Source organism: Muscardinus avellanarius (genome assembly GCF_963383645.1).
Source record: "Muscardinus avellanarius genome assembly, chromosome: 4".
In the NCBI taxonomy this organism is placed as follows: domain Eukaryota; kingdom Metazoa; phylum Chordata; class Mammalia; order Rodentia; family Gliridae; genus Muscardinus; species Muscardinus avellanarius.
The window spans coordinates 41,005,675-41,029,896 of NC_137789.1; the positions used below are offsets into that span (position 1 = coordinate 41,005,675).

The 24,222-nt window shown below is 36.6% G+C and overlaps 1 protein-coding gene across 1 annotated transcript in view; it reads left to right on the forward strand.

The window, feature by feature from the left end:
• Positions 1 to 24,222, forward strand: part of STK3 (serine/threonine kinase 3) — a gene marked incomplete at both ends in the record, with an annotated part of 323,355 nt that overhangs the window by 24,521 nt on the left and 274,612 nt on the right. The window contains 2 exon segments of the mRNA XM_080694746.1: positions 14,991 to 15,071; positions 23,095 to 23,223. Coding sequence (XP_080550872.1) covers positions 14,991 to 15,071; positions 23,095 to 23,223 — 210 coding nt within the window.

Below are 24,222 nucleotides of genomic sequence, written 5' to 3' on the forward strand. Positions count from 1 at the left end.
AGGTATTGTTTTTATTATTGGCCAGTTACTAATAAAAAATCTATGAAAGAGGCTTTTATTTTCAGTAAATGAAATAGTTTTATTATTGAGTAGATTTCATGAGATAATTATGAATATGTGTAGATGAATTTTGATTTTGTCACATGGAATGAAATTTTCAGAGTTTCCCCCCACTTACTAAAATTATGAATGTTTATTTCAGAAGCTTTATGACACAAAATCATAGAGAACCACCCTATACATCACACCCTATTGCTTGGAATCCTAAAGAATTCACATGTAGCAAATATTTGAGTTTCTGTTATGTATTAGGCAGTTTTGGTGCTGGGGATGTAGCAGTGAACAAAACAAAAGTCTGTTGGTATTTTGGGATGGGCATGCACAAAAACTTAAACAGATACACCCACATTTAAAAGAAAAAATGAAAATGGGTTAATTTTATACACAGTTTTTTTCATGCCCTTTTCAACTCTTTGGAATATATTGTGGTCTGTTTTCCATTTTTGGAAACAGACTGTTTCAGACTCTTTCTCTGGAATATAACCCCTTTATCATGGCCTTCTCTTTAACTGTACTCCCCCACCTCCCTAAACAAATCTCTTAGGCTCCTTCCCCCCAGAAAAGAAATACATCATGAGTTTGTCTTATATCAGTGAGTTTTCTTTCTTTTCTTTTTTTTCCTTGAAGCTCTGGAGATGAAACCCAGAGGCATTTGGCCTCCGAGATACACCCCCTGCCTTATTTTTTATTCTTTATTTTGAAACAGGGTCTCACTAAGTTGCGGAGGGCCTCACTAAATAGCTGAGGCTGTCTGTGAACCGTGATCCTCTGGTCTCAGCCTGCTGAATGATGGGATTATAGCCGGGTGTGGTGGCGCACCCTTGTAATCCCAGTGCTTGGGAGGCTGAGACAGGAGAATTGCACAGGTTCGAAGCCAGCCTCAGCTACTGAGTGAGGCTGTCAGCAATTTAGTAAGACCCTGTTTCCAAATAAAGTATAAAATAGGTCTGGGAGTATATCCCAAAGATAGAAAAGCCCCTGGGTTCCATCCTCAGTACCACCAAAACCAACCAACCAAACAAACAAACAAAAAACAACAGCGACAACAAAAAATGCTGGGAATATTAAGTGTGTGCCACCACATCTGGCTTGTCAGTGAGTTTTCCTACAGCATGACGTTTTTGTTTTGTTTTGTTTTGTTTTTTTTCCGGCAGGGATATGGGGATTCAACCCAGGGCAGCATTCTACCTCTGAGTTATACCTCCAATCCTTTTAGTTTTTTTATTTTGAAACAGGTTCTTGCTAGGTTGCTAATGGTTTTCTAAATTGCTGAGGAAAAATGCACTATATGCATTGTAACATGATATTTTGGTGGTTACTTTGTATCTCATTAAATGGATATTCCATAGTTAATTAATATTCTTTATTTATACATGTAATTTGCTTGTAGACTTAAAAATTATTTTTAATTTTTTTGTTTCTAGTTATTTCTAAGAATAATTTAAATTATGTTTACTCTTTAAAAATCTAATTATGGAATACTTTAAATAGTTTTGTAAAATAGAGAGTAAATATTTTTGTACCTATAACTGTTTCAAGTTATTAATTCCCAGTCAGTCTTGCATAATTTATGTTTTTGTACACATACCTTATCCTTTATTATTTTTGCAGTATTCTCTGAATCATATTTTTAGCTATTTAAGCATGCATCTCTAAATGGTAAGACTATTAAACAGTTTGTCACCACAGTACCATTATCTGTGATACAATCTTATATGCAACTTAATCTTGAAATTATAAAATGTTACAAAGATTTTGGAGAAAACTGAGACTGGTCTATTCAGAACTCCCCTTCCCCATCTCCCAGAGAAGATTTAGAACTTTGTATTGAAACCTTAGATTAATATTAGCAGAAATTTTTATATTGAGCAGGAAACAAAAAGTGAAACATACAAGCTTTTGAATTGGGGTAAGGTTAAGGTGACATTTGATTAGAGAATTTATCACAGAAAAAGATCAAAAAAGAATTAAAATGAACAGTATGAGAGAAGATGGCTTTTATCCTTCCATTCACTATGAGGTAGTGAATAATAGATATCTTAGTCTTTTTGTGTTGCTATAACCAAATACTGTGAGATTTATAAAGTAGAAATTTATTTTCTCAAAATTAAGGAGGCTAGGAAGCCCAAGGGTTAGGTGCAGGCTGGTTCTGCTGTCTGGAGATGGCCCCTTGTTGATATGTCCTCTAGAGAGGAGAAATGCTGTGTGGCCCTGTGACAAAAGGCAGAACAAAGAAGCTAAATATGCCATGCCAGCCCTCTCTTAGCGTGCCTTCATCCCATTCATGAGAAGAAGATAAATCCTCAGGACCTGATCACCTGTTGAAGGATCTTCCTCTTAATATATCACATTGACCTTTTAGTTTCAGCACCTCAGTTTTTGAGAGTAGGGGGACACACTGACACTGGAGCAATGGGGTGACGAAATTATACTAGCCACTTATTTATTGTAAAAAGAGAATTCTAGGATAAGCAAGTAATAAATCCTGTCTTTCAAGTTCTGTGAGAAAGATGCTCAGTGGGTGACTTGTTCTCCACAAATACCCTAGTACCTGGACACTATAAAGACACTGAGTCAAGAATACATTTTTTGAACCTGTGACTACAAATATATTTGTGATTAGATTATAAGGTTTTAAATCCACAATATGTCAAAGCCAATGAAATTAGATTATAAGGTGTTAAATCCACAGTATGTCAAAGCCAATGAAATTATGCTAATTATTTGTATTTGTCAAGTCAGAAATATCAAAAAATGCATGATATGTGTCTCTATGTATATTTTAGGTTGATTTTTTTTTACTTTGTATTTTTTTTTTATTGGTGCACTGTATTCATACATCATAGTAGGATACATACTTTTGTAGACATACTTGCACACTTTTCCCAGTCAGCCCCCACCCAATCCCCACCCCATTCTCTCCCTATCCCTCCCTCCCATGCTTGGCTTAGTAGTTGACATCTAGTATTATGGCAATTTATCTAAAAATAAAATTGGTAATCTCACATAACAGTTTCATTTGTCTGATACCAAGCTTTTGATGACTTAAAGATGACATTTCAATATTTCTTTTTGCTTTCTTTCTTACCAGAGAATATTTTTTTTCTATTTTTTAGGTGAAACTATCATATATTTATATATTTATTTTTCAGAAAAAAATCTATCCTAATATGGAATATGGACTCTAGGTACCCAAAACGATCTTGAAAAAGAACAAAGCTAGAAGATATATATTTTCTGATTTCAAACCATATAAAGCTACAATAATTGAAACAGTGTAGTACTATTCTAAAGGCAGATATATAAACCATTGGAGTTAAATAAAAGCCTAGAGCTAAATTCTTCCCTATATTGTCAAGTTATTTTTGACAAGGTTTCCACGAACATTTGGTGGTGGAAATATTAATCTTTTAACTAAATATTGTTAAAAAATAATAATTACATGGAAAAGAATAAAATTGGACCCTTACCTAATCCCATATACAAATATTAACTCAAAATAGATAAAAGACCTAAATATAAATCTTAAGACTATAAGCTTTTAGGAGAAAATCTGGGTCATTAAACCTCACAACATTGAAATTGACAGTGATTTCTTGGTTATGATTTCAATGGCACAGGCAACAGAAGAGTATACAAACTCCCTAAAAAATAAAAAAAATATTGTATATCCAAAGACAATGTAAACAGAGTTAACAGTTACTAAAAGAATGGGATAAAATATTTCCAATTGCTATATCTGAAGGTATATTAATATTCCAACTAGAAATCCTAAAAATTAACAACAATAAAGGCAAACAATACCATTTTGAGATAGGTAAAAGACCAACATAAATAATGAATCTCCACAGATAACCAATCTTAGTTGTCTGTTGGATGGAAAATCTTGTTTCTCTAGTTCTGGTGTGTGTTACCTATTTCTTCTTTGTAGTTAATCTCTTTGAGTATTTTCTCTAGCGCTGGTTTTGAAGACATAAATTCCTTCAGTTTCTGTTTGTCATGGAAGCTTCTTATTTCTCCATCTAATTTGATAGAAAGTTTTGCTGGGTAGGAAATTTTTGTCTGGAAGTTGTTTTCTTTCAGAATTGGGAATATGTTACTCCAAGCCCTTCTGGCTCTCATAACTTGGTTTGGGAAGTCTGGAGTGATTCTAATTGGTTTGCCTCTGAATGTCACTTGGCCCTTTGCTTTTGTTACCTTTAAGATTCTCTGCTTGGCTTCCACATTGGTCATTTTGACAATTATGTGGCATGGGGATCCTCTTCTCCGATCCTGTCTAAAGGGAGTTCTATAAGTTTCCTGGATCTGTGTATCGGCCTCTTGCTCGATGTCTGGAAAATTTTCTGCTATTACTTCCTTGAAGAGATTGTTGATCCCTTTGGTTTCACTTTCTTTTCCCTCCTCTATTCCAATTATTCTTAGATTAGCTCTCTTAAAATGGGCCCATATTTCTTCAATATCAGATTCCTGCTGTCGGATATTTTTTCCTAGATTAGAAACTATGCGTTCATTTTTGGATTGCTCATCTTCTAAGAGCGAGATTCTGTTCTCCACGTGTTCTAATCGGTTGTTTGTGCTTTGAATTGAGGCCTTTACTTCATTAATTGCATCCTTTATCTCTTTTTGGCTCTCTTTGAGTTCTTTTCGAAGCACCTCTATTATTTCTACAGTTATTTTCCTGATTTGATCTTCTAGAAATCTCTGATTTTCAGTTTTATCGGGTTCTGATGTTGTGGGGTTGTGTGCATTCGTTGCTCCAGTATTATTCCTCTTTCCCATGATTTCGGATGTTTGTGCCTTCTCTGGGTTCTTCCCTTGGGTCACTATGACTTCACTTAAGGTGTTCTGGATCTCGAGTCAGTAGTATCTCAGACCCCACTACTCCTTTACTGGGTTGTATCACAGAGTCTCCGACCCAGAGAGTCGATAGAGGCTGCTTTAGACTGTGGGGGGTGCCAGGTTGCACGTTCTCCTATGCTGTGATATCTCTGCCACTGCCCCTCCCCCACTGGGTCAAGTCCCAGGGAGTACAGTACTGGGATTTCTCCTCTGGGGCCCGTAATTTGACTCACTGTTCTTGAGTACGCAGATGTAGCTGTACTGGCCTCGCTGAATTTGCTGCTGCTGCCGCCTGTGGCAATATTGCGCCGCTGCTACACCCTCGGCTATGGGGCTTGCGTTTTCTTCTTGGTTTTGATTTCGACTCTGAATCCCTGCAGCGTGTGCTGAGCTCAGCCAATGGGAGCTTTAGACGCTCTCTGCTTGGAGAAATCCCGCCTGGCTGTTCCGCAGTGGCTCACCTCGGCTTGCTGTAGCCGTCCAGTGAATTCGCCGGTGCTGGCAGTATGGCGCTGCTGCCGCGTCTGCCGCGTCCTCGGGCGTGAGGCCGGTTATCTCCTCTGTGGCTCTGTTCTCAGTCCGCTTTCTCTCTGGAGCCTGGTGATTTTTTGTTTCACTGGTGATGGTGTTTTCTGGCTATGAAAGGCGCTGATTTTGTGGTAATGGAGATTTGTTGTTAGCGGGGCTCTTAAGCCCCGCTTTTCTCGGTCGCCATCTTCCCAGAAGTCTTAGGTTGATTTTTAATTATAAGAAAATTTTGAATTATGAAGGTTTTAAAGCAGTCAATATAAAAATTATTTTAAGTTAAACTATAACAGAAAAGATCAGTTTTCATTTAAAATACCAGAAAGAGAAATAGGAAATAAAGACAAAATTACATAAAACATAAGTGTTTACTAAAATATATCTTGTGTTTTCACTTGTCAAATGCCCTAAAGATTCTTTTGGCCCAAGTTTAATGAGTAACATTTCATTTGTTTTACATGTTGAGAAAATAAGATGTGTGCATTAATAGAAAATACTCATTGTATTTACTTCGTTCCTTGGGGGACCTATAACTTTTTTGTTTAAAGTGAACCAGATTATGAGCCTTCTTTGAGGGAAACTGTTTTAACTCCTGGGGAGTTACGTAGTGGTAGGATTACTTTTGGCTTTTAAGGAGATCTGTTAATATATTGCTGCCTCTGTCACTATGTCATGTGCATGGTTTATCTTTAGTTACTTTTGCTTGCCTAGTCATGAAAGACGTGAAGCACTTTTCTAAGGCATAATTGTCAAGTTCTTTGAAAAATTTAAAGAGTATTTTTCTGGTGTAGATATCTTTCTACTTCATTTATTCTCCCTGCTTATTAGCGTTTTCCTGTTTTTATTTCTTTCTCTGCCTGGTCTAATTCTTGATCTGTTCTCTCTCTTTTTCTTTTTAAATTTATTTTTTATTTAAATTTTTTATTGGTGCATTGTAATTATACATAATAATGCGGTAAAAAACTTGTGTAGGCATAAATGCACATATCACCCAGCCAGCCCCCACCCAATCCCCTCCTCACTCCCTCCCCATCCCTCCCTCCCATGCTTGGTTTAGTGGTTGACTTCGATATGAATAAGTACATCATGCGCTTTAAAGCATTTCCCTCTACCCTCCTCCCATCCCCACAGTTAGGTTGTCTTATTTGCTCCTCTATAGGATCTCTTTTTTCACCTGGAGTTCCTCCTATGACCTCATTCACCCTAGCTTTTACATATTAGGGAAAGCATCCTAGTCCTTACTTTTTCGACTGACTAATCTCATTTAGCATAATGTCCTCAAGATTCATCCTTTTTCCTGAAAATACTGCAATTTGTATTTTTTTTATGGCTGAGTAAAATTCCATTGTGTACATATCCCACAGTTGTGTAATTCATTCATCTGTTGATGGACATCTTGGCTGGTTCTACAGTTTGGCTATGGTGAATTGTGCAGCTGTGAACATAGATACACATGCATAGTTTGGTAGTTTGGTTTCCTTTCTTTTGGGTAGATACCCAGAAGTGGTATTGCTGGATCAAATGGTAAATTTGTTCCCATTCTTCTGAGGATTCTCCATACTGTTTTCCAAAGTGGTTGTACTAATTTGCAATCCCACTAACAATGTCTTAGAGTTCCCACTTCTCCACATCCTCGCCAGAATCTGTTGTGTGTGTTTTGAATGATTGCCATTCTAGTTGGAGTTAGGTGAAATCTCAGGATAGTTTTGATTTGCATCTCTCTGATTGCCAATGATGTTGAGCATTTTTTCATGCATTATTGGCCATTTGAATTTCTTCTTTCGTGAAGTGTCTTTTTAATTCACTTGCCCATTTTTTGATTGGATGATTTGTTTTTTTAGTGTTGAGTTTCTTGAGTTCTCTATATATTCTAGGTATTAGTCCTCTATCGGAGGAGTAGGTGGCAAAAATCTTTTCCCATTCTGTTGGCTCTCGATTGAGGTTCTTGACAGTTTCCTTTGCTGAACAGAAGCTTTTCAATTTCATTCAATCCCACGCATTGATTCGCCTTTTGGTTTGTTGTGCCTTTGGGGTCTCGTTGAGAAAGTTTTATCTGTGCCTTTGTGTTGCAGTGTTGGACCTATGCCCTCTTCGAGGAGCCTTAAGCTCTCTGGTCTAATTTCCAAGTCTTTGATCCATCTTGAATTGACTCTTGTGCAGGTTGAGAAAGTGGGATTAATTTCCAATTTTCTGCATATGGTTAACCAGTTTTGCCAACACCATTTGTTGAAGAGGCTATCTTTTTTTCCAGTGTATGTTTTTGGTCCCTTTGTCAAAAATCAATTGGCTGAAAGTGTGTGGACTTGTTTCTGGGTCTTCTATTTTGCTCCATTAGTCTATGTATCTGTTTTTTGCTAGTACTATGCTGTTTTTATTAGAATGGCTTTGTAGTATAGTTTAAAGTCAGGTATTGTGATTCCTTCTGCATGGTTTTTGTTGCTGAGAACAACTTTGGCTATTTTGGGCCTTTTGTTATTCCAAATAAATTTAAGGACTGATTTTTCTATGTCTGTGAGGAATCTTGGTAGTTTAATGGGCATTGTGTTGAATCTGTAGATCACTTTTTGTAGTATGGCCATTTTGATAATATTTATTCTGCCTATCCATGAGCATGGAAGATCTTTCCATCTTCTAAGATCTTCGATTTATTTTTTCAATGTTTTATAATCTTCTTTGTAGAGATCTTTTACCTCCTTGGTTAAGTTTATTTCTGAGTATTTTATTATTTTGTGGGTGATCTTGAGTGGAAGTATTTTCTGAATTTCTTTTTCAGTGGGTTAATGGTTGGTATACAGAAACCTTCTGATTTTTTTTTTTTTTTTTTGTGGTACTGGGGTTCCTGGAAGCCCTTCTATCTCCAGGCTACACTCCCAGACCTATTTTATATTTTTTATTTGGAAACAGGGTCTCTTAAGCCAGAGAGGCTGGCTCTGAACCAGCGTGATCCTCCTGTCTCTGCTTCCCAAGCGCGGGGATTACAAGCGTGCGCCACCACGCCCGGCAGAAGGCAGAAACCTTCTGATTTTTTAAGATTGATTTTGTATCCAGACACTTTGCTGAATTTGTTTATCAGTTCTATAAGCCTTTTGGTTGAGTTTATTGGGTTTTCTAAATATAGTATTATGTCATCTACAAATAGTGAAAGTTTGAATTCTTTCCCCATTTGTACTCCTTTGATTGCCACTCCTGCTTGCCTTTGAGTTCCATTGGCATGGATTACCTTGCTTCATTCCTTTACCTTAAGTTTGTTTCTATCTTTACTTGTAAGGTGTGTTTCTTGCAAGCAGCAGATAGATGGGTTCTGTTTTTTAATCCATTTTGCCACTTTATGTCTTTTTATTGGGGAATTGAGGCCATTTACATTCAGTGTGATTATTGAAAGATGATTTTTAATTCCTAACATGTTAAGATTTTATTTCTCTTTGAAAGACTCTTTGTTCTTTTTTGCTTAGTTGTCTGCAGGATGAAAGTTCTTGTTTCTTTGGTTCTGGCATGTATTATTTCTTCTTTGGAGTTAATCTCTTTGAGTATTTTCTCTAGTGCTGGTTTTGAAGACATAAATTCCTTCAGTTTAGTTTGTCATGGAAGCTTCTTATTTCCCCATCTAATTTGAAAGATAGTTTTGCAGGGTAGGAAATTTTTGGTTGGAAGTTGTTTTTCTTCAGACTTTGGAATGTGTTACTTCAGGCCCTTCTGGCTTTCATGACTTGGTTTGGGAAGTCTGGAGTGATTCTAATTTTTTTGCCTCTGAATGTCACTTGGCCTTTTATTTTTGTTGCCTTTAAGATTTTCTCTTTGGCTTCTATATTAGTCATTTTGACTATTATGTGGTGTGGGGAACCGTTTCTCGGATCTTGTCTAAAGGGAGTTCTATATGTTTCCTGAACCTGTGTATCCACCTCATGCTCTATGTTTGGAAAATTTTCTGCTATTATTTCTTTGAAGAGATTGTTGATCCCTTTGGTTTCACCTTCTTTTTCCTCCTCTATGCTGATAATTCTGAGGTTAGCTCTCTTAAGATAGGCCCTTATTTCTTCAATGTCCAATTCCTGTTGACGAATTGTTCTTTCTTTTATGAACTATTTGTTCATTCTTGGAGTGATCATCTTCTAGAAGCAAGGTTCTATTTTCCATGTGGTCTAATCGATTGTTTATAGTTTGAATTGATGCCTTTACTTCAATGATTGCATTCTTTATTTCTTTCAGACTCTCTCTAAATTCTTTTTTAAAATCCTAAATTATTTCTACAGTTACATTCCTTATTTGATCTTTTGGAAATCTCTGAATTTTTGTGTTATCAGTTCCTGTTATTGTGGAGTTGTGGGAGCTCAGTGCTCTGTTGTTGTTCCTCTTTCCCATGATTTCAGAAGGTAGTACTTGTTGCTTTTGGTAGATTTCTTTCAGTCTCTAGGTGTCAGCTGGAATATTCAAGGGCAAGTTGTGATCAACAGTGAAGGTTGAGTAAGGAGGGAAGAAAGGGAGTAAATGGAAGAATAGGGTGAGGTCAGATAGGGTCGAATAGTATGAGTATATGAGTTTGTTAAAGTAGTATATACTAGAGATTAGAGATAGTACGAATGTAGTAGAATTCTAGTAACCAATATATAGTTTCTGGTATTGTTATATGAATTGGATTCAATACAGGACTAGGGAGCGATAAAAAGAAGAAAAGAGATAATGAGAGAGGAGAGAGTAGGTTTGTACAAGGGAAGAAGCTTGGGAGAGGATGTGGTATGAGGGTTAAAAAACAACAAAAACAAATACAGCAAAACAAAAATTATAAAAACAAAACAAAAGACTGTCAAACCCCTTCCAAACAAACAAAAAGAAAAAAGCAAAAAAACTCCACAAAATAATCAGGTATACACACACACACACACAAAAAAAAAAAAAAAAAAAAAAAAAAAGAATGAAAAACCCAAACAATTCCACCAAACAAATTCAGCAGTCTCTCTCTATGTAGATACTGATTGCTATGGTGACCTTTCCCTCTGTGAGTCTGGTTCTCTGAGTCTTTTCAGTCTATTGCAGATGGATGATATCAGTGGGGTTGGAATCAATAATGAGTGAAGGTTACCCTCTATGCTTTCCACAAACTTGGAGCCTAGGTTTTCCCTGCCTCTGTTGGCAGCGTATGCCTCAGAAACCAAACTCAATGTAGCGGTCTCAGTTCTTCACAGCTCGGGCTGGGCTATTCTGACCTCTCCCTGTTCCCCACAATTGGAATGTCTGTGGTGTTCCCTGCAGTCCTGTTTGTTGGGTTTAGAGTTAAGCATGAGAGTCCCTCTACACTTTCCACTGGTCTGAGCCTGAGTCATTCTGGGCTTCTGATATGATCAATATCAGATCCCACTCCCACCTTCTCTGAGTTCTCCAATTTACCAGAACTTCAGTTATTTTGCTCTGGATCTCTGGGGGGTATGTTTATCTCCACTGCCACCGCTTCTTCCGTCAGTTGTCTCGCAAGGTCTCAGACCAAGGGAGTTTGTCGCAGCTGCACCAGACTCTAAGGTCGCTGGGGTGGGGCTTTCCTTCAGGGAACTGCAATTATGGTGTAGCAGTTTCTGTCACCCTTATTCCTGCATTGCCCTGAACAACAAGAACTCAGACCTGGAGAGTTTATCAAAGCTGCAATGCTGGGATTTCTCCTGTAGGGGCCGCCATTTCACTTATGATTGTATTGGCACTCCACTGGCGCTTTCGCTGGAGACTTCCTGGGCTTTGTTAACTCACTGGCTTGCTGGCAATATGGCGTCTCTGCCACACCCTTGGCAGTCAGGCTGGCATATTTCCCTTCTGGCTTTGAGCTGTGCTCTGAATCCGTGGAGACGGTGGTGAGCTCAGCTGCTGAAAATTTTAGCTCGTCTTTGCACTGAAAGAACTGTTGAATTCCATCTGCCTGGAGTGCTTCTGGTCGCTTCAGTTCCTTCTCCCTGGAGTCTAATTCCGTGAGTCACGGTGGCCTTGGTGGGGCAGCCCCCGCCACGGCAGGTTGCTTTTTTTTTCTTCTACTTTTTAGATTATTCTAGTCTTCTGTTTTCTGTCTCTTGTATTTATAGCTTTTATTTCTCTATTGATAGTAGTTTCTGACTCTGTAGGGCGTTATTTTTGCCACTATGGAGATAGAGTGTTAGCAGTGTTGAAAGAAGCTGCTTTACTTGGTAGCCATCTTCCTCTGGATCTCTTTTTTTTTTTTTTTTTTTTTTGGTGGTACTAGTGATGGAACCCAGGGGAATTCTACCTCTGAGCTACACCCCAGCCCTATTTGTTAATCTTTATTTTGGAACAGGATCTCACTAAGTTGCAGAGGGCCTCACTAAGTAACGGAGGCTGGCTGTGAACCCAGATCCTCCTGTCTCAGCCTTCCAAATGCTGGGATTACAAGTGTGGGCCAGGCTTCCTATATATATTTCTTTTGGTGATACTGGGGGTGGAACCCAGAGGCTTTCTACCTCCAGGCTATACTCCCAGGCCTATTTTATATTTTATTTGGAAACTGGGTCTCACTAAGTTGCTGAGAACCTCCCTAAGTAGCTGAGGCTGGCTTTGAACCCACGCAATCCTCAGGGTGCGCCACTACGCCCGGCTTTTTAAAAAAATATTTTTAACATCCTTATTTTGTCGTTCTGAAATTTGCCTGGCCAACTCTGGACACCTATCTACTTTCTCCTCCCTACCTTCAGACTTCTGAGCAACTGTGAAGAAAGTGTACAAAGAACCTCAAAGATTGCCACTTTAAATTTGTGTTCTTTTAACATTAATAAGGTCTGCATTGCTATTAGCAATCCTATTAAACTTCATGAGGTAGTTTTTTTTTTTAATGTTCTACTCTGGCTATTAAAAATAAAGGCATATATCCTCAAATATCAGATTTTAATGTAGAACAGATGAATTGCCCTCCTACTTTATAAAGCACATAGAGGCCAATATATGAGAACTACCTCAACTTTCTGATACCGCACTACAGTCTTAACCTATAACCTTGCACATCCTTTACTCCTATTATAATCAGAGAGGTGCTTTAACACCTTCAAGGTTAAGGCGGTCCTATGTACATGTGCTTTGGATCCCATTCCAGCCTTTTCAGGGACATGCTTTATTATTATTTCTTCTTGTTCTGTATTTTTAATGTTTCTTTATTATTCATCCCAAATAGCGTTTATGCTTGTACAGGCATTGCCCATGCATGTGTGTGTTGTTGTACATTTTGCTTCCTCTTCTTTCTTACCAGAAACTTTAAGTATAGAATATTTCATAATTGTTGTCTGTACTTCTTCACTTATCCATTGTCTCAAAACCACTGCAGTCTGGTTTCTGCCTCCACCATTCCACTGAGTTGCTCTTGTTGTCATCACCAGTAAGTTCCTTACCAACATTGAGAGACTTTTTGTAAAATTAACTTTTTTGAGGTATGAGATACATAAAATAAAAGATTCTTCTTCCTGATTTTCTTTTGCTGAGAGATAATAGTTTTGAGATTTGTCCTGGATCTTAAATATATCATTAGTTTATTATGTCATATTACTGAGTAGTATTCCATTGACGACCACTATAGTATTTACTGTAGTAATACCATTGGATAATAATAATACCATTGGATTTACTATAGTTTGCTTTTCATTCACCATTAGCGGACATTTGGATTTTTTCAGCTTTTGGTTGTTATGAATAACATTTCTGTGAATATTTGTGCCTTTGGTGAACACATAAAGTTCTTAATACTACACAGGTGTTACTTAACAAAGTGGATACATTTTGAGAAAGGCATCATTAGTCAATTTTATCACTGCATTAACATCATAGAGTACACTTACACAAATCTAGATAGTATAGTCTATCATAGACCTAGCCTAACACAGACCATATAGTACCTATAAATGGTAGTTGCCAGGCATGGGGGTGGGGGAGTGGGGGAGAGTAGGAGAAAATAGGGAGTGATTGCTTTATGGTTACAGGGTTTCCATACAAGATGATAAAATATTCTGGAACTAGAAAGTAAGAATGATTGCATTATATTGTGAATGGACTTAATGTCATTGTCACAGCATTATACATCTTATAGTAGTTACAGTAATGAATCTTATATCTATTTTACCACAATATTTTAAAGATACTTACAAATAAACATAGAAATATACAAAACAAGGATCTGAAATTATCTACTCTCTGTGACTGGGAAGGGAAGCCACATATATGATATAGGAATTGCATCCAGAATACATAAAAAACTCATAACTCAATAATGAAACAAAAACCCTACATAAAAAGCAAAAGATTTGATCATATTTCACAAAATATATACAAACAAATGGCTTGTAAACATATGAAAAGATGCTCAACATCACTAGACAGTAGGGAAATAAAAATTAAACTACAATGAGATAGCTAGTTGTGGTGGCAAATGCCTGTAATCTTAGTACTTGGGAGGCTGAGACAAGTAACTTAGTGAGGGCCCTCCATAACCTAGTGAGACCCTATTTCAAAATAAAGTAAGGCTGGGGGTATAGCTTAGAAACATAATGCCCCTGGGCTCAATCTCAAGTACTATCACCATCACCAGAACAACCAAACCAAACCAAAACAAACAACAAACACTATACACACATTAAAAGAGCTGAAATGAAAAAGACTAGCAGTACCAAGTATTAGCAAGGATATAGAACTAGTAGATCTCCCATATACAGCTGCTGGAAACAAAATCAAATAGCTACTTTAGAAAACAGGGCATCAGTTCTTACAAGGTTAGACAACTACCAATCTGTTTTCTGTCTTTGTTGATTTACATATTGTAGATCTTTCTTATACTTGGAATCATAATATGTGGCTTTTTATGCCTGGCTTCCTTCCCTTAGCATAATGATTTTGAGTTCATCCACATTATAGGATGTATCAGTACTTCATTTTTTTTTAAATGGTACTTAGGATTAAACCCAGTGTCTCATGCACTGAGCTACATCCCCAGCTTTATTATTATTATATTATCATTATCATTATTTTTAAAACTTAAGACAGGGTCTTACTAAGTTGCCTAGGTTGTCCTTGAACTTAAAATCCTCTTATTTCAGCCTTTCTGTGCTGGGATTACATTAATGTGCTACCCAGGAGCAATAGGCTTTTCCATTTATAGGTACTATTGGTCTGTGTTAGGCTTTACTACCTAGTTTTGTGCAAGTGTACCCTATGATGTTAATGCAGTGATAAAATTGACTAATGATGCATATTTTGAAATGTATCCCCTTTGTTAAGTGAAACCTTTGTAGTGTTAAGTAAGAAATTTATTCTTCTTTATACTATTAAGAGCACTTGTAAACATATCTTGTATGTTTAAGGGGGAGAAATAAGAATATATATATTTATATTTGTCTGAAAGCTTCACAAGAAATTAACACAAGAGGTTATTTTGGAGGCTGTTGCTCAACATATGAAGAACAGGACTTGGAGACTGCCTCAGTGTGTTCTTTTTTATATTGTTTGATATTTGAGCCATTTTATTATATTTCCTGTTATAATTTTTTTCTAAAAGGTCCTAAGGAAAATATTTTTTTTCTTTTTTTTTTTCTTATCAGTAAGCTAAAAAAACTAAGTGAAGACAGTCTGACTAAGCAGCCTGAAGAAGTTTTTGATGTACTAGAAAAGCTTGGAGAAGGGTAAGTACAAAAAATATGAAAGCATTATTTAGATAATTATAGAACTATTATGAAAACTATGCCGTATGAACCTTTCCACTAGAATATATTTGTTTGAATTTGATACTAATACCAATTAAATTTGGCAATTAATGTGGAATTTCCAAGATCAAATTGTGCTAGTATCTCTCAGAGAAGTAGAATGTGGATGTGTATGAAAAACATGAAAATTAATTTTAAGAGGTTTGTTAGTTTATCATATGGCATAATTAATAAGCTTGAAAGATTTTGACTTTTTTAGGTAAGTGCCATGAGGCCACCTTTTAGCACCTTGGGGCCAGATCTATTTGCTTTGAAAGTAGGTATGAAATGAGTTTCTTGATGAGGAAATCGGTATGTGTAGGCAGTGGAATAGTTGACATGCTTTCAAAATTATAGTAGAGAAACACATCACTCTTTGAGCATAGAGAAAGATAGGAAGCATTTTCTTTATATTATGCTTTAATTGGTGCATTATAGTCTCACATCATAATGTAAATGGAATGGCAAAATGTAAAAAAGCATCCAAAATAAAAAAAGGTACAAACAGAATTAAAAGCACTTTAAATTAGCAAGAATAATAAAAAGGAGAAGATAGAAGGAAAATATAAAATAGTAAGCTAAACCTTTATAAGATGGAAGAAATAAAATCAAGTATATTTTTACTGAATGTTATTTCTCAAATTAAAGGACAAGTTGTTAGAGAACATTTAAATGTACCTATAGTCTGTGATACCACAGAATAAGAGGTATAACATGAAAAATATAAATAAAAGGATATTTTCATTAAAAATCATATAAGAAAGAGATAAATATGAATAAAAGCAAAAAGGATAATATTTATAGTAGGTAAATTAGTTGAAAAGATTCAGGCTAAATAAAGAGGGACATTAGGTAATGAAACAAAAGACAATTAATACCAAAACATTTGTGTCATACAACATGGCAGCTAAATTTATGATGGAAAAGTTATTAGTAATATAAAGAGAATCTAGTAGGGAATCTTGTAAAAGTATAATTTATGGGAAATTTCAAGATATTTCTTTTAGAATTGGACAAATATAATAGAAAACAGAGGACACAGGGATTAAATGTTACTAATGAATTTGATAACATAATACATTTGTATGTATATGCACATAAAGTACTGAATATGTTTATTTATCTGTATTTGTGTGGGTATATGTGTATGCAAGGATATGTCCACACCTACTTTGCATTCTGTGTGTGTGTGTGTGTGTGTGTGTGTGTATACACACACATACACATACATGTATTTCTTTTTTAGGGTTCTCTTCATGGACACAGAAAAATTATAAATTCCAAAAATATTTTCATGGGTCATATTTTATGATTGCAGTCTACTAAAATAGAAATAATTACAAAATAACAAAATCCCGCACTAATTGGAAAGACCAGAGGTAATCTATAGATTACAAAGGGTATTACAGATTAACTAGAAAATAATGAAAAGGTGTTCCAACACCTAAGGAACACAGTAGAACTAATTAGATGAAAAGCTTTAGTTTTAATTTTTTCCTTACTAGTGAAGAAAGGTGAAAAAAAAAATAAAACCTCTAAAACAAAACAAAAAAATCCTGACAGTAACACCAAAGGCACTTAGTGCTTATTTAAACAACTTAGAAAAATGATAAAATATATCAAAAGAAACTAGGAAGGGTGAATTAAAAGAAGTTGAAAATAATGAAATAACAAACCATAATTTAGGGATGATGAAGATATACAAAATTTTTTGAACAGACCAGTAAAATAGTAAAACAACTTCTGATGTAGACTAAAGAAAATAGAAGCTATGAGTGTAGCTTAATAGTGCTGGGGATTGAGCTGGGAGGCCCTGGGCTTAATTCCCCAGCACTATTAAAAAAGAAAAGAATATAGGGCAAAAATATAGAAGATTTGGAATAAGAAAGAAAGACATAACTATTGAAAGAGAAATGATTCCAGGAGTTAGGAGAGGACTACATGTTATTCTGTAACAAATATTTTGAAAATTTAGAACCTGATGATTCCCTAACAACACATATATTATGTGAACTGATCCCCTAAGAAGTTAAAAATTAAATAGATCAGTTACGACAGAGAAAGTAGAAAGCTGACTAAATATTTATTGATTAAGGAAGTAGGTCATAGCATCAGTATCACAATAGCTTAAATGTGGAAACAACCTAAATGTCCATCACTGATGAGTAGATAAATAAAATGTAATATATTTATGCAATGACATGATATTCATTAAAAGGAATGAAGTACTGATATGTGCTATAATATGGTTGTACCTCCAAAACATTATGAAAAGTGAAAGAAGCCAGATGCAAAAAGTCACATATTTTATAAATATATAAAGCCATAGGACAGAAAGCAGGTTCCACATGTTTTGAAATTGTATAGAGATAATGTTACAAAACGTAGTGAATACCTTAAATGCCACTGAATTGTATACTTTAAATGTTCAAAAAAGTAAATTTTATATTGTGGCTATTTTACTCCTGCTCCCCCAGAAAGGTACCAGCTTATTAGTTTACCCAGTGTTTAAAGGACAAATAATTATAATTAGAGTTATTTTAATGAAATCAGCATAATTTTAATATCAAAACTTAGATGTACAGAAAAAAACTCTAATTTAGCCTTGATTTGCTTCCTATTATGGTAATCATCTCACCTTATCTTGGGTAGATAGATGCTGAACTTTTCTTGTCCTTGGACACCACACCACTACTGTTACATAAATGTTACCGGGAGTTCATTTCAATGTTGGTGTCTTTGTTATCTCTGTCCTGTACTATAGAGATTTCACTTATGCTTGTATCCTCTGGACCTTCTTTATAAGCATAGGGAGTGAATTAGCAAGTCATACATAACATATTCTTATTCCAGTATCCCATTTCCTTGAGCCTTTACTTTCCTTCCTTCAAAGTATGCTGAGGATTGCTTGGCATTTCACTTAAAGTAGGCCACTTTGAGTCCTAGGTTTTAGTTACTTAGCTGAGCAAACTGTTATGGGTGCAAGGGCAGAAATTCCAGACTAAGTGTGTTATCTCTAACATCCTCAACTCTTAGAGCTAAATAATGAATCTGCAATTTCTCATCTTGTATCCATGTGTATAAATTTTGTTCTCCCTGGAAATATTAGAATCTATTTGTTTTTGTTTGTTTTCTGTTGTTATAACAAAGCACCTGATGCTGGTTAATGTATAAAGAAAAGAAAAGAGAATTAGGGGATTAAAGGAGAGACAATAACAACAAAAGAAGTTTATTTAGCTTATAGTTTTGGAGTCCAAAAATTCAACACTTAGGGGTTCTATTAATTTGGTATCCAGTCAGGGTCTCTTTGAGTAAGATACAATATAGTAGGAGTCTAGGCAATGGGGAAAGATCCCATGGTGAGACAGGAAGCCAGAGAGATAGTAGAGAGCCATCTTATTTTTTTCCCCCTCTGTGGTACTAGGGATTAAACCCAGGGGCATCCTACCTCTGAGCTGCGCCCCAACTTGTTTTTTATTTTTTATTTTGAATCAGGGTTTTGTGAAGTAGCTGGGGCCTTGCTAAATTGCTCAGGCTGGCCTCAAACCTGTAATTCTCCTGTCTCAGCCTCCTGAGTATTGGGATTATAGGTGTGAGTTACCACACCTGACCCATTTTGCACTTTTGTAACAACTTACCTTCTCAAGAACTAACTCATTGTGTGAGAATAGCTTTAATCCTTTATGAGGGCAGCATTCCCATTGACCTAATTACCTTGCATTTAGCACTGTCTCTTTAGGGTTTCACCACCTCCCAGCATTGCCACACTGGGGATTATATATCCAACACATGAACCTTTAGGGATAGACACCATATCCAATCCATAGAACATGTTCTTAGGGGTCTACTGATAAAATTTGGCAAACGCTTAAAACTTTTTTGGTCTGGATAGTAGCCAATTTGGGTTAGTTAGATTATACTCATCCTCTGGTACCCTTGGGGATTTGAGTATAATTATGGCTGTGAAAACAGTGAGAAGTAGAGGTGGAGTAGTCTGGAGGAGGATCTTCATTCTCCTCAAAAGTGACCGCTTCAGGTGAGGTCATCACAGAGTCTTCAGGCACTGGATGCTCGTTTTCTCAGCAAGGAAGGCAGGGTTGCTTTTGCTAGCAAGGAAGGCTTTGATTGGGTTTGAGGATGTAGAGTATTCAGGTTCATGAGAATGCCTAGATGTCCCAATACCAGTTCCTTGGGAACTTCTTTTTACTGTTAAATGCCTTAATTTTAACATGACAGACCTAGTGGTAGTGTGAATTCAATTTGCAAAGTAGCTTCTCTCCTAAACTTATATGTAATCTATATCTACAGAATCATGTAATTCTTTTGGGTATTCAGAAGTATTCTGGTTCTTTCAGTCTTGAGCAGGGCATTTAATCCTGAGCTTGTTATATATGTTCTATAAATTTTCTCTACAGGCAGAGACTGCTGCCAATTCTCTCTCTCTTTCTATACATATATTTAAACCATACAGTCTTTTGATAGAGCTACTTGGTCGGCCAAAGCTTTGACTGGACTACAGGCACCTAGGTGATAACTTAAATGTCTGTTTTGCCACTGATTGCCAAGATTTGTGACTTTCCTGTCCTCCAGTCTAAGAAAGAATAAGTATAAAATTCCCAGCTGGGGCCAGGCATGGTGGCACATGCTTTTAATCCCAGCATTCGGGAGGTGGAGACCGCAGGATGGCGGTTCGCAGACAGCCTCGGCTACTTAGCGAGGTCCTTCTTAACTCAGTGAGACCCTGTGACCCTGTTTCAAAATAAAGAATAAAAAATAGGGCTGGGGCCGGGCATGGTGGCGCACGCTTGTAATCCCCGCGCTTGGGAGGCAGAGACAGGAGGATCGCGCAGGTTCGAAGCCAGCCGCGCGCGCTGGCTTAGGAGACCCTGTTTCCAAATAAAAATGTAAAAATAGGTCTGGGAGTGTAGCCCGGAGGTAGAAGGGCTTCCAGGAACCCCAGTACCACCAAAAAAAAAAAAAAAAAAAAAAAAAAAAAAATAGGGCTGGGGTATAGCTTGGAGGTAGAATGCTTCTGGGTTCCATCCCTGGTACCACACACACACACACACACACACAAAAAAAAATTCCACCTTTGTGATTCTTTCCCTCAAAATTGCTTCCTTCTCCAAAACTCTATTGGTAGCAGGTTATGGTTAGGAAGAGAGAAAACCACTCTGTAAATTCTGACTACAAAGAATTTACTATAAAATTATGAGTGCAAATGAATTGAAGAAGGGCCAGACCATGCAGAGATAAAAAGTTGGGGAAGCCAGCACTGAAGATCTCAGCCTGAAGCACTGAAATGTAAGTTTCTCTGAAATTTTATCCCAAAGAATCTTTAGGTGGAATCCTAAAGAGTCTTGAGAAGCTTCCACCAGCTATCTGTTTGCAGGCATGTGATGCATATCAGAAGCTCAGCAGGAAGCCACTGTAGGGCTCATCTCATGTCTGCCACAGCATTTCTTAAAAATACATCTGGAGAATAATAATAATAATTTCTTTTTTACTTTTTTTTTGTGGCACTGGAGATTGAACCCAGAGGCATTCTACCTCTGAGCTAAATACCTAGCTCAGTTTTATTTCTTATCTGGAAACAGGGTTTCATTAAGCTGCAGAGGGCCTCACTAAGTTGTTGAGGCTGTCTTCAAACCTGCAATCCTCCCAAGTCCTGGGATTACAATTGTGTGCTACCACGCCCGACTTCTTTTTAATGCATATCCTTCTCATTGGCACATTTTTTTTTTTTTAATCCTGAAAAAATCATTCAGGGATGGACATTCTGGAAATGGAGTTCTCAGCTTTTCTTTTTCAGTTTTGAAGAGTCCTTAGAAAAGAGTGATGGAGCTTCTTAATTGACAGTTGATAGTTTCTCACTGAATTGTATGTCAGCTTTCCTTTTGAGGGAAGATATGTACACACACTCCTATCCAGAGGTGACTTTTGAATACAAGCTGAATTAAATCTTAGAGGGCCCAAAGATATGGGTAATAGGATCAAATTTATTTTGTCAAAGTAACTGCTTCATTATTTGTCACTTTTCCACTTACTTAAAAGACTTAATTTTTTTTTGTGTGTGTGGTACTGGGGTTCCTGGAAACCCTTCTACCTCTGGGCTACACTCCCAGACCTATTTTATGCTTTTTAAAAATTTATTTGGAAACAGGATCTCTTATGGTTTCGAACCAGCATGATCCTCCTGTCTCCTCCTCCCAAGCTCGAGGATTACAAGCATGCACCACCACTCCAGGCCAAGACTGTTAATTTGAAAGTGCTAACCTTCTCTCCTTTCATACAGCACTAAAGAGTTTGGCTAAGTTGCTGCAGGTCTTTGCTGCCTTTGATCCTCCTGTCTCAGCTTCCTAAGCGCTAGGATTACAGGAAATTTGGGAATGGATCCACCATATGATTTGCTAACTCCTGGGTATCTTTCCAAAGGGGAAATGGGAAGGGAGCCAGGGGAAAGCCTACCAAGTGCTATGTGCATTTATATCCTATCACTCTGAACCACATTATGATGTGAGAATACAGTGTATCAAATAGAAGTATATAATAAAAAAAGAAAACAATTCTGTCTAGCTTTCTAATATTAGGAAGCAGAGCAAATATCCCCTGTTTTCCATTGCCTTGCTTTTCTTTTTCTTCTGTAGACATAAGGTAGTATGAAGATCTTTGGAGTCAGAAAGTATTTGGATTCTGGACTTGCCAGTAACTGGCAACTGTATTTTTGTTTTCTTATTTTTTATTTTTTTTGGTGGTACTGGGGTTGGCTGGCTTGGAACTTGCATGATCCTCCTGTCTCCGCCTCCCAGGCTCGGGGATTACAAGCGTGTACCACCACGCCCGACATTGGTTTTCTTATCTTTTTTTTTTTTTTTGGTGGTCCTGGGGTTCCTGGAAACCCTTCTACCTCCGGGTTACACTCCCAGACCTATTTTATATTTTTTAATTTGGAAACAGGGTCTCTTAAGCCAGCGAGGCTGACTTTGAACCTGCACCATCTTCCTGTCTCCGCCTCCCAAGTGTGGGGATTACAAGCGTGCACCACCACGTCCGGCTGGTTTCCTTATCTTTTAATGATGATAATGGTATTTTTTTTCTCATGATTGAGAGTGATGAGTTTGGAATACATCAATTTGTTAACACCTACCATAATACCTGGTGTGCACCAATAAGTGCTTGGTAAATCTTAGTAGTTTTTAATCTTCTTTCCTAGTTCATACTAAATTGTAAATGACTTCTTCCCTCATTGTTTTTGCTTTTTAAAGCACATTATTCTTATTTATTTATTTATTTACTTATTTATTTATTTTTGTGGTCCTGGAATAGAACCCAGGAACATTCTACCTCTGAGCTCCACTCCTAGCCTGTTTTTTATTTTTACTGGTAAAGTTTCAAGAGTTGGAACAGAAAAAGTTTCAAACAAGTGACCATTAAATTCTGTCTCTCCTTTTATTTACTGGTGCATGTGTGGTTTTTCTCATGAGGTAAAGATAGTGAAAGGAGCACTTGAGGAGCCCTTAGATTTATAACTCACCGAGAACCAAATGTCAGATTCCCTGTGTCTGCAACTTTGATAGCTCTTCTTAAGTCCTCCGAATAGAGATGGGACTTTGATATTCTGAGGATTATTTTTCTTGAGATTACTCTTTTCACCTAACCTGAGATTTAGGATGATTTTAATCTGTTCATTTTTTAAATTTCCATTTATATCTTCTTAATGCTGCATTTGAGTTGACAAACCGTAAGTCTCCTTTTTTCTTCCATAAGAAAAATAGCAATTTATATATGAATTTGATGCCTTTAAGTTTGTAATTGAAGCAATAAAACTGAACTAATTCATTACTTTGTCTTATTTTTATTACCATTTAAGTAGTATTTTAAATTAGAAAACATGACAAAGACTCATAGTAGACTTTAATAGTTATAATGTTTATAGGAAAAATAATATTTTGGTTCTTTTTAGGTCTTATGGAAGTGTATTTAAAGCAATACATAAGGAATCTGGTCAAGTTGTTGCCATTAAACAAGTACCAGTTGAATCAGATCTTCAGGAAATAATCAAAGAAATTTCTATAATGCAGCAATGTGACAGGTATGAAGATATTTTCTTTGTCTTAATTTTAATGAATTTTGTTAATAATATATGAAATGCATTTTTGTTATTTAGTTTATTTTCCCCTGACTTCCTATTAAGATGTGAGACTAATCTTTAAGGAAGATAAGGACAGCTTTATCTTTTGGGTTAATAGCTCTTTGCTTATGAGATGGAAATCATATAAAGGAACAAGTAGCTTTCTTAGATTTTTTGACATTAAGCAAGGTTTTTTTTTTTTTTTTTTTTTTTTTTTGGTGGTACTGGGGATGTAACCCAGGGGCATTTTACCTCTGAGCTAAACCTCCAGTCATATATTTTATTTTTTAAAATTTTGAAACAGGGTCTCACTGAGTTATAAAGGGCCTCACTAAGTAGCTGAGGCTGACCATGAACCGCAATCCTCCTGTCTCAGCCTCCCAAATGCTGGCTGGGATTTTAAGTGTGAGCCACCACACCTGGCTTTAAGCGAGTTTTTTTTTTTTAATTTTTAAATTTTTAAATTATTTTTATTTATTTTTGCAATACTGGAGATTGAACCCAGGGGTATTCTACCTCCGAGCTACATTCCCAACTCTATTTTTTATTCTTTATTTTGAAACAGGGTCTCACTAAGTTGCAGAGGCTCTCACTAAGTAGCTGAGGCAGACTGCAAACCTATGATTCTCCTGTCTCAGCCTCCCAAGTACTGGGATTACAAGTGTGTGCCACTATGCCTGGCTTATACCATTTTTTTCCTTTTTTGAGGTACTGGGGTTGAAACCTAGGGATATTCTACCTCTGAGCTATATATACTCCTAGCCCTATATTTTATTCTCTGTTCTTTTAGGTTTTTTTTTTTAATTAATTTTTTTTTTTTTATTGTGGTAGTGGAGTTGGAACCAGGGCTTTTGACTTCCGAGCTATATGCCCAGTCCTAGTTTTTTTTAGTCTTTTTATTTTTGAAACAGGGTCTTACTGAGTTGTGAAGCGCTTTGCTAAGTAGCTGAGGCTCTCCTC